This window comes from Strix aluco, chromosome 3 (genome assembly GCF_031877795.1).
Source record: "Strix aluco isolate bStrAlu1 chromosome 3, bStrAlu1.hap1, whole genome shotgun sequence".
In the NCBI taxonomy this organism is placed as follows: domain Eukaryota; kingdom Metazoa; phylum Chordata; class Aves; order Strigiformes; family Strigidae; genus Strix; species Strix aluco.
The window spans coordinates 128,994,334-129,012,754 of NC_133933.1; the positions used below are offsets into that span (position 1 = coordinate 128,994,334).

At 42.1% G+C, this 18,421-nt stretch overlaps 2 protein-coding genes across 3 annotated transcripts; both read right to left on the reverse strand.

Moving 5' to 3' along the window:
• Positions 1–4,531: 4,531 nt before the first annotated feature.
• LOC141921908 (antimicrobial peptide THP2) lies at positions 4,532–9,488 on the reverse strand. Of its 2 annotated transcripts, none has more exons than XM_074820839.1 (4): positions 9,471–9,488; positions 6,266–6,344; positions 5,487–5,607; positions 4,532–4,765 (listed from the first exon to the last, which is right to left on the reverse strand). In XM_074820839.1, the coding sequence occupies exons 2-4, from the start codon at positions 6,321–6,323 to the stop codon at positions 4,750–4,752; spliced, it is 195 nt and encodes a 64-aa protein (XP_074676940.1). In that variant the 5' UTR covers positions 6,324–6,344; positions 9,471–9,488; the 3' UTR covers positions 4,532–4,749. The 2 variants fall into 2 exon arrangements, with proteins under 2 accessions (XP_074676940.1, XP_074676939.1); XM_074820838.1 differs by lacking the exon at positions 9,471–9,488 and adding an exon at positions 7,579–7,651.
• A 4,928-nt stretch (positions 9,489–14,416) lies between these two features.
• On the reverse strand, positions 14,417–16,098 carry LOC141921909 (ostricacin-3-like). The gene is made up of 4 exons (XM_074820840.1): positions 16,032–16,098; positions 15,040–15,125; positions 14,809–14,935; positions 14,417–14,550 (listed from the first exon to the last, which is right to left on the reverse strand). Exons 2-4 carry the CDS (start codon positions 15,095–15,097, stop codon positions 14,535–14,537), a joined length of 201 nt encoding a protein of 66 aa, XP_074676941.1. The 5' UTR covers positions 15,098–15,125; positions 16,032–16,098; the 3' UTR covers positions 14,417–14,534.
• Between the last annotated feature and the right edge of the window lie 2,323 nt (positions 16,099–18,421).

Sequence of the window (18,421 nt, forward strand, 5' to 3'; positions counted from 1 at the left end):
TGACAGATGGCAGCCAAGTCACTGAACATCTAGAGGAGTGAAGAAAGCTTACGGAATGAATAAATGAGTGTTATGTGGGACCTGGGCATGACGTAAATGGTATGGAATAAGGGGTGGAGACTGTATCGGGTCTGGCTGAGCCAGAATTGGTTTTCCCCTGTAGCAGCCCTCATGGTGCTGTGTTTTATGCTGGGAGCTGGCAGAGTGTTGATAGCACACTGGTGTTGTGGCTACTGTTGAGTAGTGCTTACACAGCACCAAGGCTCTTTCTGACATTTCCCCCCCACAGTGGGACGGGGTGGGCAAGATCTTGGGAGGGGACACAACCAGGACAGCTGACCCGAACTGACCAAAGGGATATTCCATACCATATGACGTCTGCTCAGTATAAAGCTGGGAGAAAGGAGGAAGGGGGTGGGGTCACCCTTGGTCCTCCGAGGCAACCGCTACGCATATCAGAGCCCTGCTTCCTGAGAAGGCCCGACATCGCCTGTTCATGGGAAGTAGAGAATAAATCTGTTTTCTTTTTTTGCTTCCGCGCGCGGACCTTTGCTTCGCTTTGCTTATATTAAAACTGCTGTTGTTTTACCCACAAGGGTTGTTTTGTTTTCCTATCTTATTTTCTTTCCCTTCTTTGCCCTATTGAGAAAAAAAGGGGAAGGGGGGGGGAAGTGATAGAGCGACTTGGTGGGTACCTGGCATTTAGCCAAGGTCAAACCACCACACTAGGGAAGAAACAGGATGCCTCCTACTCTTTTCCCATCTGGAGGCCATACAGGACCAACCCTGGTGCTCTCTGTTATCAGGCACTAAGCTCAGCCCTTCTACAAGCCAACACACAAAGCTTTGTTGCAGCTGCAGGTGAACATGTCTGTGTGCAGGTCTGCATGTGACCAAAATACTTGTCAGGGAGCAGCAAGGCCAGGCTGTTCCACCAGACAAGTCTGGCTTCACAGCAGTGAGGCAGCTCCAGGTTTAAACCAGGAAGGCAGGTCAACAAGGTGGGCAGTCAGGATCAAGGCCGGAAAATAGTTCAAGCAAGGACCAGGGAAAACATATTGAGCTTAAAAGCAGCTCTCAAGTGATGTTTGGGAGAGTCCTGCTTATCACAGCTCTTTCTCATGCAGCACTGTTACTCTAGGCCATGTAGCAGCTCCATGTGAATCCTGGCCTTGAAAACAGGCAGCTAAACCTTTGAAAGGGGAGGGTTGAGTACAGGACATTCCCCATATGTCTCCTGAGAGATGACACCTGGACTCAGGGGTCCCACAGCTTGGGGATTTCCCTAGGAGGGACGTTCAGCTTTGTCAAGATAGGAAGTGTATCTCTGTGCTGTATTTCTTGATAATATATATGAGTCTGCTTTTTGAGTAAGGCAGAAAATAAGAACCTCTTCTGAGACTTCTGCTCCATAACTCCATCACTAGGTGGAGTTTTGCTGCCAAGCAATCTCCCTGAAGACTAAATTGCAAACACTTTTTTAATGTGGTGTGTTTTGGATAAATAAAGAGTCAGCATAAAGCCATCTTCATAACAAGTGAGAGCTGGAGGAAGTTACCCAGTGAAACACGATGGAAGCAAATGCCAACACACAGAAGCCTAACATCACTGCCAAGTGCTGCATACTCAGCTGGAAAGTTGGCGATGTCTGAGGGTGGCCTCCTCAGAAAGAGATATCTTCACCAGAATAACCAGAGTCACTTCTTATGAAGAGACATGCGCATGTACACACACACATATTTACCCACAGGAGGATCACAATCATGGAGGTGTTCTGTAGAAAGGATGAGGTCAGCCCATTGTCAGAGAGCAGCCAGTCTAGCTTCAGGTTGTCTCCAGATGGGTGGAGAGGAGAAGACACCCTGCTCACTCCCTGCAGCACTACCCATCAGATCCATGGAGTCCCTTCAAGATGCCACCTTGAGGGGGAGCTGGACAGCCACCCTGGGAGATCTATTTCCCTCTAAGGGATACAAAGGTCTCCATGGGAGTTGCCCACGGGATCAGTCCAAGTGCTGATGAGGTCAAGGGATGTTCCTCCCTGCTGCATGGTAGAATGGGGCATGGAGCAACACAGCTCCCAGCAGGGCCTCTAACAAGGAGGGCTACAGTGTGCTGGACCAAGATGAGGAGGAGCCTGGGGACCTCCAGGATGGCTAATGCCCACCCAAGGGACACACTGCCCAGCACAGACCTCCATAAGCATTTGCTGCTGCTGGAGACTGTGGCTGCAGGGACAAGGACCAGAACAGGAGTGACGTGGCCATTCATAGCAAGCAATACCCTATATACTGAGGTCAGAATTTTTGTCAACGTAAAGGTCAAGGCTTGAAAAACATCAACAAACAAATTTCAGCTTTTCAACTGTAGAGAAACCTCAAGAGTTGGTGTCCAGCTACCCACTAACTCCTGCTGTGTTGAGGAATAACCATATTTCCTGTCCTTCACTTCCACAGTGTGTTCTTCATACCCAGACATAACTGGAGAAGGTTAATTGCCAAACGGTGCCACTTGAGAGAATATTAAACATCTGGACAAGTTAAAGCAGAAATTCAGGGGGTAAGAGAGGGGCAGAGACATGAAGAAATATTTCAGTACCAAATATTATGCGACCTGTGAAGTACGTATGCCATATCTTCCACAATATATACTGCATGCAGCCCATATCGGGGGATTCAGTTCCTCTGACTTAATTGACTGCAGATGCAGTGGTGACTAGATGCCCATCGCAGTCAATAAAGTCAGGAGAAACAACATACTGGTGAGGATGGCTTCAGGTGCTTAAACATTGGCAGTAGTGCCATTTCTAATGTTGTGTGATATTCTGCCTGGTCTCCACATGCTGTTGTGGAAGAGCCAAGACCTCTTGCAAATCTTGTCTATTACAGGATTGTAAAAATTAAAATCTGTAATTTTAAATGTCATAAATCAGATCTTCTAAGGACCTTCTCTGTATAGTTCATTAAGACCATTGACAATATTTAGTGTAGGAAATCCTACAAGGAACAGCAGGTTAGATTTTCATAATGTATTTGGGCTAAAAGTGAATATAATATATTATCCTGCTTATCTGCTGGTTAAGGAATAGTCAACAACTGTGTTCTTTGTAAAGTAATTGCTTTGTACACTTGCATTTCTCAGCAAAACTTCTGTCATGATGACGACTAAAAACACCCTGAGGTTTTCTAGGGATACATTTTTACTGCTTTGTCTCTGTTCTGGTGTCTTTTTTCCCCTCTTAACACAGAGTGCTGGACTTGCTTTCAACCATAAGGCTCCTATGCATTCTCTTTGCTTTTCTCTTAGCAGCGTCAGATAGAGAACAAGTCTATAGTCTACACCAAAGAGAAAAAAGAAAAAAAAAAGAAAAAGAAAGATAAATAAACACTCAGAGGCATTTTTCTAAAATCTGTCCAATCAGTTTTGAACGGCTTTTTGAGGGTCAAAATAATCTAGCTGCTGTAAATGCACTGAGAAGAGGCCTGAAGTGTGAGATATTGCCTGAATGCATGGCCATGATGCCTGTTGGATGCCTCCTCTAGATACATTCCTTCTGAGGGACAACAGTACCTTCTCAGTCCCCTTTAACGTGTGAGCAAGCCCCGCCAACTGTCTCACTGCATTACAGTGCCAGATTGTCAGCTAGCACCAGGCAGAGTATCTACAACTTGTTCAGGTGTGCATTCCTCCAAGCACCCATTTTCCAAAGACTTTGAGTTAACTATCGCCATGACTTGAGTATACGAAATTGTGCCACAGAGGATTAGAAGTTCCATTGGACGTATGAAGATAAGTTTCTTCCCTGCTAAGAAGTGCAAAGAAATAGTCACAGAACATATAAACACTGCAATTTTGGCAGGTAAATAAAAGCCCCTCCTGAACAACATTTCAGGAATGTGAAGAACTGAAGGGAGTGTGCCATATGGTGGAGGGAGTGGGAGAGGAACTAATGAAGAGAGACCAGTATAAGCTGTTCTTCATTTGTTATCATTTATGCATCCTCTCAGAGGGACAGGTGGGGAAAAAAAGCAAATCTTACATCCATTGCTGTGAGATTACAGGACAAACAACTTCTGGAGAGAAAAGAACTGACATAACTGTTGCACTATTTAAAAAAAAAGAAAATAAGCCTACACCTTTCCCAGGATGCCCATGGGCATCATCTAGAAGGCAGAACATTGAGTCTCACATGCTGACATATTAATGGATGGTGGGTGTCTAGGGTTTTAGCTACTTCTATTTCTCTTTCACCAATAAAAAGTTTCTGCATAGCAAGATAAAAAAGATTTTGGCATCTGAACATGTTCCTGAAAAGGGAAGCTCCATTCTTCCAGCCAGCCCGTCTCTTGGTACTGGAGGGTAAGGTCTCCAGTCGATGTCTGTCTGGCCCTGGATAGCTGTATGTCTCAGAAAAGCTCAAATTAAGGAGCAGTTGGCACTGTAAATTGTTGCCCTCTAGAGAATGTGTGTGAAAACCCAGGTAGGATCTTCACCCTCAGCCCATGCAACAGATACCCATGCTTCAGTGATGTGAATGCTAAGCAACAGCAATTTATTCAAAAGGAGGGAAATCAATGCAGAATATGTTTAGATTTACTTTACATCATAAAGCTTTTTGCATTAAAAATGAAAGGTGTGTGAGGCTTTGTAGCAGGATCCAGTGGTTTCAGCAGTAAGGGGGATTCAAAGCAAATTCCTAGGTTTAAGAAGAAATTTTCATCGCTCCTGAATGGACAATCCATGAAGATTTTATACATCCCATGGCCTGCACAAAGTAAAAAAAAAAAAAAAAAATATTCAGATTCTCTTTCTGTTTGTATTCCCTCCCTATTTACTCTCAGTCCATGCATATTTTCCTCCTGGGTATAAATACTTTCCAAAATACCTAATGTCATATGTAGTCATGCTGGGACAGCCCTGTGCACTCATACCTGTGAGTAAGAAGAGTGCTTTCTTATTGCTTCAGGAAAATCAGGGAATTAAATTGATATTCCTTGATATTAGGGTGAATGCATTCACTCCTGAGTGAAAAGCGAAGACTACCTTTCATATGATAATTTCTTTTTATAACACTGTTGCACTTTTTGCACACATTTGATGGCCCTCAGAGATCTGTGTTCACCCTGCAGCATAACTGAATTCCCCTCTGTTCCCCACACAGCACAGCAGCCCAGTTCTGCAAATACCAAACCCTGATATTTTGCTCTGGCACAGGAGCTGTAAAGGGGTCAGACAGAGCTGGGCCAGCACAAGGCTGACATCTCCAACCATACTTTATCTTGCTGGGGCATATCATGGTGCACATCTCAGGAGAAAGAGCGCTGTAGAACTCAACCTACCTCAACACTTGACTGTTCTCATGGCATAATATAATTTTTTCCTTGTATCTGGTCGGAACATTCAATAGCACCTTGGGGTTAAGGACACAAGCAAAATAGATTTGTCTGCTCATACTACAGATAAGCCTTGGTGAGCATTAAACTCACGATTTGCAGCAGGAGCGGAACCCAAAGCAACTTCCAACTTTAACCAGATGGAAGGGACACCTTCCAAAGTGACAGGACCCTCTTCTACAGAACAACATGTCCCGCCGGGGTGAAGACAAACCTGCAACAATAACAAAAAATTTCATTCCCTCTCATTCTACAGGGCAGGGCAACACAGGGTTTCCCATTCGTTGAGCTGCCTTCACCACCAACTTGCCATAAGGACTCTTGCCCAGATTTGGCCATGTTGAAAGGCCATGGAAGAGGTAAGATTACAAAGCAGGTCTACACCTTGCAGAGGTGGGATCCTTAGCTCACAGTGAATCTAAATGGATGGCCTTAAAGTCTAGGTGGAGAATGATACAGACCTCCTGACTCATTGTCCTTTACCTTATGGGAAAGGATCATAGGTCCAGAGGCTTAAATATCAGCTCCTACCCAAAAAGAGTTATCCAGGCTTCATTTTCATCTGCATATGCACTGCTGAGTGTGCTGTTATCCAGAGATCATGGACTCCACAGGTGCCATCTCAGGTGTCTAACACCAGAATGTTAAGCACAATCTTATTAGGAAGATACCAGAAGTGTAAAATCACGTTTCTTCAGAAGTCATAATTTCTCCACCTTTGAAAGAGTTTTCACAGGGGAGCACAGGAACTGAGCTATTTGACTACCTCCTGTTCTGTTTCTAGCAATTTTAACCAGTAGTGGTTAAAATGTGCTGGGAAGTTTATTTCAGGTGCACAAAAATCCCCTTCTAGCATCTCTTTTCCATCTTACCTGGAGAAACCTGGAGTGCCAAGAAGAGGAGAGAAAAGAGCAGGTGAAGGATCTTCATGACTGTGGATTTGCTGTGTCACTGTAAGGAAGAGGACCAAGAAAGTTGTATGACAGGGAGTGCCTGGGACCTACAGTCTTCTGAAATGTATAAATACTGTGTTAATCAAAATGGCATTTATATTGACTTTTTCTTCAAACTTTCAAATATAACCAGTAAGACCCATATGACATCATGACTGCTGTGTGAGCATTTCTAGGAAAAGTAAACGTATATGGGGCAACATGCTTTCAGGATATGTGATCATGAAGTTATGTTAATAGCTTGAATGCTCAGGTTTCTTCCACATTTTGCAAATAGTCCTTAGCCAAAATGCAATCCTGACTTTATTTTTACTTAAATGTTTTATCGAACAAATAAACAATGCTAAACAAAATGAGGTGATTATACAGTCAAATTTATAAACTTTAGGAAAAAAAATTTCATTTTGCAGTGTTAAAATTTATCAAGAAATAGCAGCAAAAATCAGCTTGCGCAGAGTCTTCAGTCTCAGTCTACAGGCAGTAATTCTGGAATAGAAACTTACAATCAAATCAATTCTCATTTGAGAAATGAAATTTGAAAAGCAAACATGTAATGCCACAATTGAAAGAGTTAATACTTAAACTGATATTGTCAGAATAGGATAAGATAGCCTAGAAGGGGGCTTATTGATAAAGAACAGGTAGTTAATGTCATATATTGGCATTGGAGAATCTTCTGATCTGTCACAAATTATGTTCTTTTAAGCAAGTAAGGGAAATGATGTGCTGAAATGTTGGATTTCTGCAGATGGAATGTTAGAGAATGGCTCAAAGCAGCTTTGAAATTAGTATTAGAAATTTACAGAAATTTCTATATATTTGAAAATACCAGAAGAAACAAGTAGGCAAAGTTAACAATTCCTAAAATGAAATAAAGTTCTTAATATAGAGACACAAATAAAAAATATATACTGGTTTCCATTGGAGATCACCAATTTCTCTGGACCACAGACCTCTCAGAAGTAACCTGACCCAGGCAGATTTTTTCCTAGGAGTTAGTAAGCAGAGTATTTTTATCAAAGTATTCTAGGTATTAGCACATATTTGAACTACTTATTCAACCTGTGAAATTTCTTGAAAAATTATTTTTAAAAATAACCTTTATTAGTAACCTACAAATTTAGGTTACTAATGCAGAAGACTTTTTTGTTGTTGGTGGTGGGTTTTTTTTTTTGGTAGGAAAAGACAACAGCAAATATTAAAAGAAAGACTGAAAAGAACTGAGAAGTTACCAGGTATTAGGTGAGCCCAGAAGCCAAACAAGACCTGCTTTTGGTCCCTTCCCTCTGGAGGGTTTTAGTTGTGGGGCTGAGACCCTCATTTATAACGTGTTTCCCAAGGGGTGTGACAACTGCTTTCTCTTCTCAGCAGACACACATTGAGCCAATCAAAAAATTACCCTTTTTTTTTTGGTGACTTCTAATCCAACCAGAATGGAGTTGCTTTTTATTTCCCAGTGAAAAAGCAGGGTTTCTCTCTGAACCTATTGAAGCTTTCTTCTGACAAATCCCAGGTTATTCATGCAATACCTGTTGTGACACTCCAGTTTGTGTAAGATACGTTAAGCCACCGTGGTATGTGTCAAACATCTTGGGACATGCATTGAACTGTTCCTGCTTAGGAGCAACATAATCCATTGCAATACAAAGCATCTGTGTGCCTCTCTGCACTCCCAGTTAGTTCATTTTCTGTCTATAAATAAGAATATAAGAACACAGAAGGGACATATGAAACTAAAACAAATATCCATTGGCTTAGTGGCCAGTGGTCACTACAGATGCCTAAGTAAAGATCATAAAATATACAGAAATAGGGTGAGTGCATTGTGGTTATGTCTCTGTACACCCTTCCAGCTGATGAAAAATACATCAGTTTAGGGAAATCCAGTGCCAGAAGCTGTCTCTGAACCCTCAGTCTCAGAGCTCCAGACTGAGCATTTGTCCATGACTCCAGCTTCTACTTCTGGCCTCCGCAGGACCTTCAGTTGGTAATTCCACAAACATATTCTGCCTTAGGTGAGCATTCATTTTTTGCTTATCTGCTCTCAGTCTGGCAGCTGATCATCTGCTTTTTCTCTCATGGGGAGTAGCAAATATATATTGCATTTTCACCTCTCTACATCAGTACTGATGCTGTGGTCTTTTCTTACACTCTCCCTTGTTTGTCTATTTTCCCACAACGAAAAGAGGGTTTCTTGTCAACCACATCTGTCAGATAAGTCTTCAAATGGATCCAGCTACTTCAGCGGATCATTCCTGTTGTACATTTATCTTATTGTTTCAGTTCTATTACACCCTTTTGGGAATGGGCTGGCTAGAGTTGCATGCAATGTCCAAAATGCATCATATTTATTCTTCTGTTTTCAGGTCCTTTTTTCCCCTCAATTCCTAGCATTTGACTTGCCTTTCTGTCCACAGGTGAACATTAACATTTCTAAAGCAGTATCCACAGTGAAGTCTACAACGGCATTATTGCAGTTTTGAAGTGACATCCTGATTGTCCCCTGTGACTTCATGCTAGTTCAGGTTGAAGAGGACTTTTCATGTGTGCAGACTAGATTCCTTAGGAGGAAAGTGAACCAGATGCTTTGGTTTGAAGATACTCCAAAGGTACTCTGAAGGTACTCCAATGACTAGTAGGGCATGAATCAATGTGTGGACTACACCACCTCAAGGTCCTGTAGAGTGTACATAACGTTTCTACTTTTCTGGAAACCTGGAGAGTTTGGACTGGAGTATCAGCCATTTAAGGAGAAGCTGAAGGATCCATCTTTGTTCAGCTTGGAGAAAACATGGCTAAGGGTCATCTAATTGCTGTTCACAACTACCCAATGGTAGCAATAGTGAAGAAGGAGCCACACTCTTCTCAGAAGTGCACAGTGGAAGGATGAGAGGTAGCAGACTGTTTTGCTGATTAAGGATACCAATTAAACTCAGACACTAGAGTGAAAAGAGCAGGTGTATTTTACTAGTGATAACTAAATAATGTAACAGAGTAATACAGAAAACATGCAGTAAGAAAAGGCAGAATAATGCACCTAAAGCAACAAATAGGAAAATGCAGGGTAATGCATGAAAACTTTACTACATGAAAGAGAGAATAGTGATTAAGAACGATACATCACCACTTGCACCCATTACCATCATCCAGATCCACAGTCGCTGGGCAGCCCCGGTTACAGCGAGGATTTGGAGAGCCTTTCCTGGCAAGTGGGAAATCCTACGCGGTGCGTCCGCCCGTAGGTGAGGCATCCAAAGTCTCTGCAAGCGTGTCCAGCCTTATATACCAAAAATCAGCAAGCCAGAGTAACTGGCACCTTTGTTTTGAGCAGAAAAATTCTGGTTTCATTCTCCTGTTGGATTCCACCCAAAGCCTGGCCAGGGCTCAGGGGGGGAACCAAGGGAATTTCCAACAAGGCTGAATACGTGGGTTCTCAGCCTTGAACAAGGCTAAACAAGGGAAGTTGGATACATTCTCTCAGCATTTCATCCTCACTACTGATTATATTCTGTCTAAGCTGAATGTTTCACTGGTGAGTTTACATATTTTGTTAATGATTACATGCTAAGTTAGCAGCTTCGTCTTGGGGCCTGTTGTTCAGGCTTCAGTATTTCAACGCTTTAGCACTTTTTACATCAGCATAGGTGGTTTGTTATAACTTAATACAATACCTACTAGCACAACGGTTATCAGTTATAAAATATATAGGATTCATCTATAGGTCAACTCTGGCTTGGGCCTGTTGTCCAAGCCTTAGCACTTCACAGACACAAATTACAATGAGAGAAATTCCAGATAGATATAAGGAAAAAACCCCTCTCACAATGAGGGTCTCCAAACACTGGAATGGGGGCCCAGAGAATTTATAAAATCTCTATCCCCATATAGATATTCAAATTCAACCGGAAAAAGCTCTAAGCAACCTGGTCTATCCTTGAAACTGTCTCTGTCTGGAGGGCTGAATGGACCAGATGGTCTCCAAACACCCATTCCAACTTACATTGTCTTATGATTTAGTCAATAGCAAAATCCAGGCCAAACTGAATTCATAAATCAATATAATGAAGATTTGAGGAGCCTTAGCACAATCTATAGGGTGATCCTTTCCTATCTACTGATCTTCCATTAGACCAACTCACTTGCTGACATACCCAATAACTATCCAAAGACACCAATACTAAATACTTTTTCAGATCATATTTTACTCTACTCCTCACTTCAGTCAAAAAAAATTGTTCATGCAATATTTTAATGACACCTGAAGTACATCATAATGGTTATATATATAATTATATATATATATATTTTATATATATATAATAATTATGATACATTTGCTATTTTGGATGACTAGTGTTTCTAATTGACCAAGATCTCTGCAAATGACACCATGTCTTACAGATCATTTAGTATCAAAACTAAACTGAAATACTTTAATTGCTTATTGGTTCCTCAGTTTAGTTACTAATGATGTGATTTTTTCAATACTTTGATATAAATTTCTTAAGTATGCAGAAGTGTACACATGTGCATACACACACAGACACACCTAGATATATATGCATGTGAAAATTATTTATCTTAAATGCATACACTGATAATTGAGATAGCTTTTTATTTTCTACATATTTTTATAAGTGAACTGTTTCTGCAGTAGGAAAAAATGATAATTGAATTTCTGCTGTTTCTATGAACTTCTGGCCATAAAGCAGAAAACGTAGGGAATAAAATTGCAAAAGTTGCAGTTGCTTCACAGCTTGCCAAGAGTCTGTGGTTAGCTTGCCTGCTAACCGTTACTGTTACTCAACCTGATTCCTCAAGGAAACAAAGATGCATCGTTAATTTTTACCATGTCTAAGGTCCTATGTGCAAGTAATGTCAACGACTTGGCTTTAGTGCTGAGCATCCTCAACGCTGTTAATTATAAATTCTACATGGTCACTCCCATCATTGCCATCAAAATACCTCTGCCTGGACATGGGGAAGGCAGAAGCAGAGGAGAGATGGAGCACCTTTGGTTGTCCAAAGCTCACAGTGGTGAGGCAGGCCTTATCAAGATTTTGGTTTGTGGCTCTCAGGGTGGATAACCTTTCCATCCCCACCTGCAGGTCCTGTTTTTATGAGCAGGAGACTGTCACCCAGTTTTGTACATCATGAAGGACATATCAGTGTTTTGCCCTTCACAATCTCAGTGTTTTTCTCCAATGCCTTTTGCTGGTAGACCTGACTTACACCAGGATCACAGTAGCACCAACATTATTTCACCCAGGCTATCTGGGTAGGAAAGTGCATGAAATGTGGCCCAGCTAAGTTGGGCAGCACCTCACAATCATTTGGGTCTTGACTTTAGGTAAGTAATCCTTTCTACCAAAACACCATCTACTTCCTCACTATTTCCAGTGCAGAAGGAAAGGGAGTCTTCATGGAGAGTTTCCTTCTGCTTAAATAACATGTTTCTTTTGTTTTCTTGTTTCAGCAAAGTTCAGAAGATGATCCAATTATGTTTCTCTCTATCTCCACGGCAAGTCTTCACTCCAACTTCTTCAAGTTGGAGTTCACCAACAATACCACACTCTCCCACCCATTTGAGGTCCAGATCACTCAGTCTTCTTTGAAGAAGAAGAAATATTATGATGGGGTCAGCATTTTATGTGATAATATAGTGCTTAGAGCCTTGGCACAAGAACCAATAGATGGAGCCTGAAGGGCTGCTCTGCCTGGTGCAGGTGGGATACACTACTAAGGGAAGTGTCTTCACTATGAAGCTGCAGAGTGTTGTGAGGAGAAATGTTTTTTACCCTTTCCAAATCAAGGTGTTTGGGTAATTGTGCCAAGATCACTTCCCAGAGAGGAAGAAGGGTCTTACCTCCATCTCAGGAGTGTGTATCTAACACAGATGAGGCAATTAGGAGTAAAAGGGAGAATCTCAAACTCTACTCCTGATAGTTTTCTAGTGGAAAAACAAAGCAGCAAATATTAGGGAGGTCTTTCAGTAGTGTCACCCCTATTTACAATGCTGCTACACAAAATACCTATCTGCTGTTCCATCCCTTGTCTCTAGAGGAGGGTTTGTTTATGGCAATGAAGGCTCCAAGTATCTGGAAGTCATTGCATGCAGGCACAGCTAGAACATTGGGACCAACAAAAGGATAAGTTAGCAGTTTACCAAAGAGCAAAGGTTTAGCTCCAAAGATGAGCTAGGCTGAACAACAGTGATGGTTGGTGGCCTAGCTAACCACAGACTGCTCCTCAGTTGTACGGCAACATCATCCCTTAGCCTCCTTCATGTGCACTGAACCAAGTGACAGCCATAAGGCATAACCAATGCACAGATCAAGGTATTTTGATGACACTGTGGAGTGTATAGTATAGAAATTCAGACTCCTCTAGATTAGCTGCAAAAGCTGTTAGTAGCAGTTGCACTGCCAAAGTAGATCCACCAAAAGGAGGATAACCAGTATTTAAATGTTCTATAGTCATAACTGAATTTGAAAGGTGTGTATTATAGTTAACAGATAAAGTTTTGACCCAAGTATAGATCATCTGAATCAATAACAAATGGATACACAGTCATAAACTTCAAACAGTACACAGAAAGTATTTAATCAAGCTCAAGACTTAATGATTACATAGTTATCTTGAGTAACCAGGAGAAACGATGGGATTAACATTTGTGTGAATAGATCTCCCATCCGTCTTATCTTCAACCTGACAGCTAATTGAAGGTATCATAATATCAGTGCAGAGTCCAACCTCTTGGTATAAGGACTACACTGTGACTGGCAGGCAGGCAGCGTGTGTTCAAATCTCCTTGGCACAGGCCATGTAGCCTAAAGTTTTTAAAACCCAATGAATCTCTGTAAATGGATTCATATTTCCTAGAGGCAAAGGGCAGGAGTGACCTCACCAAACTTCAGATGTCTTAAAGGTAAAAATCAAAGTCCAAGCTATTTTCACTGCTCTTCCTTTATAGTTAATGGAGAGAATTTTTTCTAAATATTTTTAACTGAAGTACAAACATTTACAATAAGGCTGTTAGAATAAATGTAAAAGTAACAATAAGGATGCAAGAAACCCAGAAACATTGCATTAGGAGATGTTGTGCTACAGCATCTCCTGCAAGCTGGAGTCATAAGCATTCATTCTGCAGAACAGTATAAATGGGACCTGTGTCTCTAACAAAGCCACCATTACCCCTTCTGAGAGCTTTTTACATATGTGGGCACCTCTGCCCCACCCAGCAAGCCATTAGGAGTCAAAACCATCTCAGTTTGGCAATGTATTTGACTGGGCACTGTTCTGTGCACATTCAGCAACCGCTTCTGAGAAGATAATGGCCAAACCACTGTGTTGCACATCCATAATTTTGGGAAATGTGTTTGCTAGTCTCTTTCTCTTTCCTTCTTTGTACCTTTTTTCTGGTTTGTGTCACTTTCGAGGGTCTGATATTATCCAAAATATTTCTGGTTTTCCCTTGTGTGAGGTCCTCTCAGAAGTGAAATTTCTCTCGGACCCTCTGAAGGAAGGATCTGAAGATATCTTGACATTTGCTACACTGCTAGACCATGATGACAGGGAAAACGAGACAGAAAACACAGTTTCTGTCTCTGACATCTTAGTCAAAAATACCATAATACCATCAAAAAGCAGCCTGGAAACTACTAGAATGTGTACCTGCTGGACAGAAGCACCCATGAAATAATCACAGAGAGAAGCTAGGGTTCATCCCTGGCAAGGATACCATGATCACTGCAGGAGTGTCCCAGGAATATGGCCATTGGGAAGTGAGGGATGAAATTACCTCCCTTTTCCCTGGGGGTGCAGTGGGATGCAAGTGGAGAAATGTTTAGCTGTAAAGGCCACCAGCCCACCTGTGTGTTACTGCCCATAGCGTGAGCAGTCTTATGAAATATCCCCTCCTTCCTTACAAAAATACCCAAAGTTCAGCCATATGAATGCCATTGTAACTCATTTTATTAAAGCAGGGGAGAAAGAAATAATTTCCATGGTGTTGCCAGGTTCATATTTATCTTTTTGCAGACGCTGATGTTTGCTTCACTGCAAAGGAAGAGTTTGAGCGCTTTTTGTTCCAGCAAGAACCAGTACCGTCAGGAACAATGGTATCAGGGCGATTCAGAGGCCATTCGGTAGAAGCAAAAAGGATTTCCAAGGAGAATCCTGTGAGTCTTCAGTTACTCCACCCTCTGAAAGATGAAGAAGAGAGAGTTTCAGGTTATCCACCAGTAGGTTTTCTGCAGTGATTTCCTCTTTATTTCATGGCACCAGAGCAGAGGCTGCCATAGGATGTGACTGCCCCCCCGAGGACCTTCTATGCCAGCAGGTTTGGCATTGGAGAAGTGAGACAGGATGGTGTCAGGAGCTATGCCTCTAAGATGTTGCTCTGAAGAAAAGATAAGGAAGATATCAGTCATTGCCACAGTGATCCCTGCACTTCTACATACTTTCTGCAGCAAGAAAATCCATTACGACATGTTCCAATCCAGTAATATGGCCGACGACATATCCCTGGGAAGCAGCGTCCGTTTTGGACTGTACAAGGATCGAATGACCCAGGAACGAAGGGCTGACCTGCACAGTGGAAAGAGAGTAGTCATTTACCATGAAGGTGAGAAAAAGGGGATGCAGCCTCTTTCTCTCCTCTAATTCCTCCCTCCACTCCCCTCACACCTTACCTGTAGCCCCTTGGAGCATCATGAAGAGGACAACCAGGAGCTGGTAAAGGATCCTCATGGCCACGGCTGGGAGGTGAATTCCTTACCTGTAATGAGCAGAGACCACATGACTGAAAGACACTGAATAGAGGGTGCCCTCCTCGCTGGGAGACAAAGAACTGCTTAAAACATGCCCTGAGCAAACAAAACCAAAGTCTTATAAAACACAGTGGACTTGAACGAAATAGAGTGAAAACTGCATCCTTGGATGTATTCAAAATTTAAACCTGACCTAATTAGCCATGCTTTGAGCATGGATTCAGACTAGAAACTCCTGGACTCCCTTCCAACTAAAACCATCCTGGGATTCTATGGTGTTTTGGTGTTGGTTTTTTTGGTTGTGTTTGTGGGTTTTTTTTTTAATATTGGTCTTATTGCATTGAAAAAGGATATTCCAGATCTGTTCAACACCAGGCAAGTTACCTTAGTACCAACACAGACCCATGAATTATTCACCTTCAACCTACTGTAGTTCACAAAGTGTTCAGAGACAGAACCAACCATTGTCCTTAGGGAAGTCTGAAAAAGACATCTGTATCTCTTGAACATCAATTAAGATGGCAACTCACTCAAAATTTTACTGGAATTCAGGCAAGACATGGATCTCCAAATGCAACTCTGAACTGCTGTGCTGGCTAGATGCCTGTTTCTGTAGGAAGATAGACATTTCTTAACCAACAGGCCCTTTGTCTCTGATGCCTTGAGTGAAGGTTTCTGGGTCTCTGTTCACTCCCCTTGGAGGTCAGCAAACAAAATTTCCTCCTGCAAGCCCTGCAAGCAAGCTACCCATAGTTCTGTAAAGCATGTACAGACCGGACGCATTCATTGGAGTAATGAGAAGGAAGGGTTTAATGAAAGCAGAATACTTATTAGACTTGAGATAAGTGAAAGGAAAAGAAGTATAGAAAGATGAAGACGTAAGGGTGCCTGTCCAGAACCAGGCAGAGAGTTACCAGCAGAGGAGGTGGAGGATCACTGCTGCTCTCTGTCTTTCCTCCAGTGGGTGCCCCAGACCCAAACATGCCTCTTTATATAAAGGTTTAGGGATGCTGGCAGTGCAGTAATGAGCCAATGGAAAAAGCCTTTTCCAGGCAAATGTGTCCTGTACTTCGGTTTCTTCCAATGAGAAAGGAGGGTCTGCTTTGAGACTGCTTTCACCACAAAGCCCCTGATCTTTGTGCAATCCATCTTAAAACATCCAGGTTTGTGTAAGATACGTTAGGCCACAGGGTTATGTAAAATACCTGGGAACATGCAATGACTGCTCCTTTTGGTCTTGCAGGCCCCTTATTCTGCCTTTGGTAGGCAGCTAATTTGTCTATTTTGCAGCCATAGCACAGTCATTGTTTCCCTTTGTTACATTTTGTCCTTCACATCTAACCTTCTGGTTGTCTTTTCTCCACATCAGTAAAAGAATAAGCACTGCTTAATTTTCAGCTTATTAATTACAAAGTCAATAGTGCATAATGAAATATGAGGTATGAAATTACAACATGAATACAGTCTTTCATATATCATTTTATAATAGATCACATTTTCATTTCTACTACTTCCTCTCTGGATTATTCTTGTTTTTTTCCCTGCTGTTTCAGTGTCCTTTCTGATATCAACTTTTACTCAATCTTTCTAAGGTTGTCAAGCCTCTGGCAGGATAACCAGCACACCTGCCAACCTCATATATATTTCTCAAATTATCTATAAATGGTAAGCAGTTTATTAAGAAGAAATTTAATTTCTAATCTTTCTGGTTTTGAATGGCAGTCAGAAGTCACACATACTCTCTATGTACGTGTATATTTGTATATACAAATTATATATGGATCAGTATACATACAGGTATTCAAACACCAAATATTTTCTTCAAAAGTTGCCAAGATTTTACAGTTTCTGAGCTATGAGCACATTTGCTGTTACTCAGCCTAAGTCCTTTCTGGGGCACAGAAGCAGCAATTTCTCTTTCTGAAGCACTTCTGCTCTAAGTCTCAACTGTATCACTAAGTCCAGCCTCTTTATTGGAGATCAGGACATCTTTATTGACAGTTTATTCCATATAATCCAGCAAATGTCACTGGCCAGGACAGGGAGGATGAGCAGCACATGTGAGAAGCCCGGTTAGGAAGCACTGCTGAGGGTCTGTCTCCTCTTCCACGGCAGTGATCGATGTAGCTGGCCACGTGTTTTTAAACCACTGACAGTCCACCAAGTCAGCTGTGGCATGGAGGAGGAATTCTCTGCATTTTTTTTTCACAGGCAACACATTAAAAAAAATTCTCTGGATCTCCAAGACTGATTTTATTGGAGCACAGAGTCAAATGAGGAGATTTTTGACATGGATAAAATGCAGATCTCCTTGCCGCCTGTGTCTACTGGTGAGCCAACCTTTCCTCCAGGTTTACCTTTAGTCTGGGAACTTTATGTGGTTTTCTGGTTATTATAAACCTCACACAGTCCCTTTCTGTGGCAGCAAGAAATGTTCTTTCTTTCCACCTTTCCTTATCCCCATACTGACAAAATGTCTGGTCCCTGTTCCTTTGGGACCTTCTCAATCACGTTCCCCCATCTCCTCTGGATGTGTTTCCACCCATTCGACTCTCTGCTCCAGAAGTTTAACCCTCCCCCGCAAAATGTCAACAAATAATTGTCCATGAGCCAACAATTTAAACTCAAGCCATGCCTTGCAGCAGCAGATTTGTTAACCCGTGCCACAGGGAGTTCGTTTCCATAGTTGGAGGATGGCAGGTGCACACAGCTGCTGTCAGCTTGGCCATCAGACACTTCGCTGTGCTGTGTCCTACCAGGCAGGAGGTCTGGATCTGTGGTGCCCTTGTCCGGAGGTTGCAGCCTTGAAGCTGGGCTGTGCCATGTTTGTACATCTGGTGTTATAAAGGGGAGAGGTGGGAGGAAGATGTGGGTGTGCAGCTGTAACCAGAGGTTTGACAGCACAGGAGACAGATCATCAGTGGCTTCCTGACTCTGTGGTGCCTCATGTTTGCATAAATCCCCATTTGTCGTTTTTTTGTTTTTTTTTTTTCTTCCCCCCGGGCATCTTTATGTGTATAAAGAGAGGATTAACAGAGAGGTTAATTTATTATATCTCTTAAACCCAGCTTGCTCAGTTCCTCAGCATCCCAGGCCCCATTGTGCAGCTGGGCTGGGCACTGGGTCACGAAGAGCTGAAACCTGGGTTGCAGTAGAAAGTTACAGAGGGGTTTACAGAGAGACAGAAATAAAAGCTGTAGGAAAATAACACTGAATGATTTCCTTCTTTCTTCTCTGTACCACAGTGCTTAGTTTTGCACCACATATACAGCTATTCTTTTTCAAATAACAAACCAGAACCTTT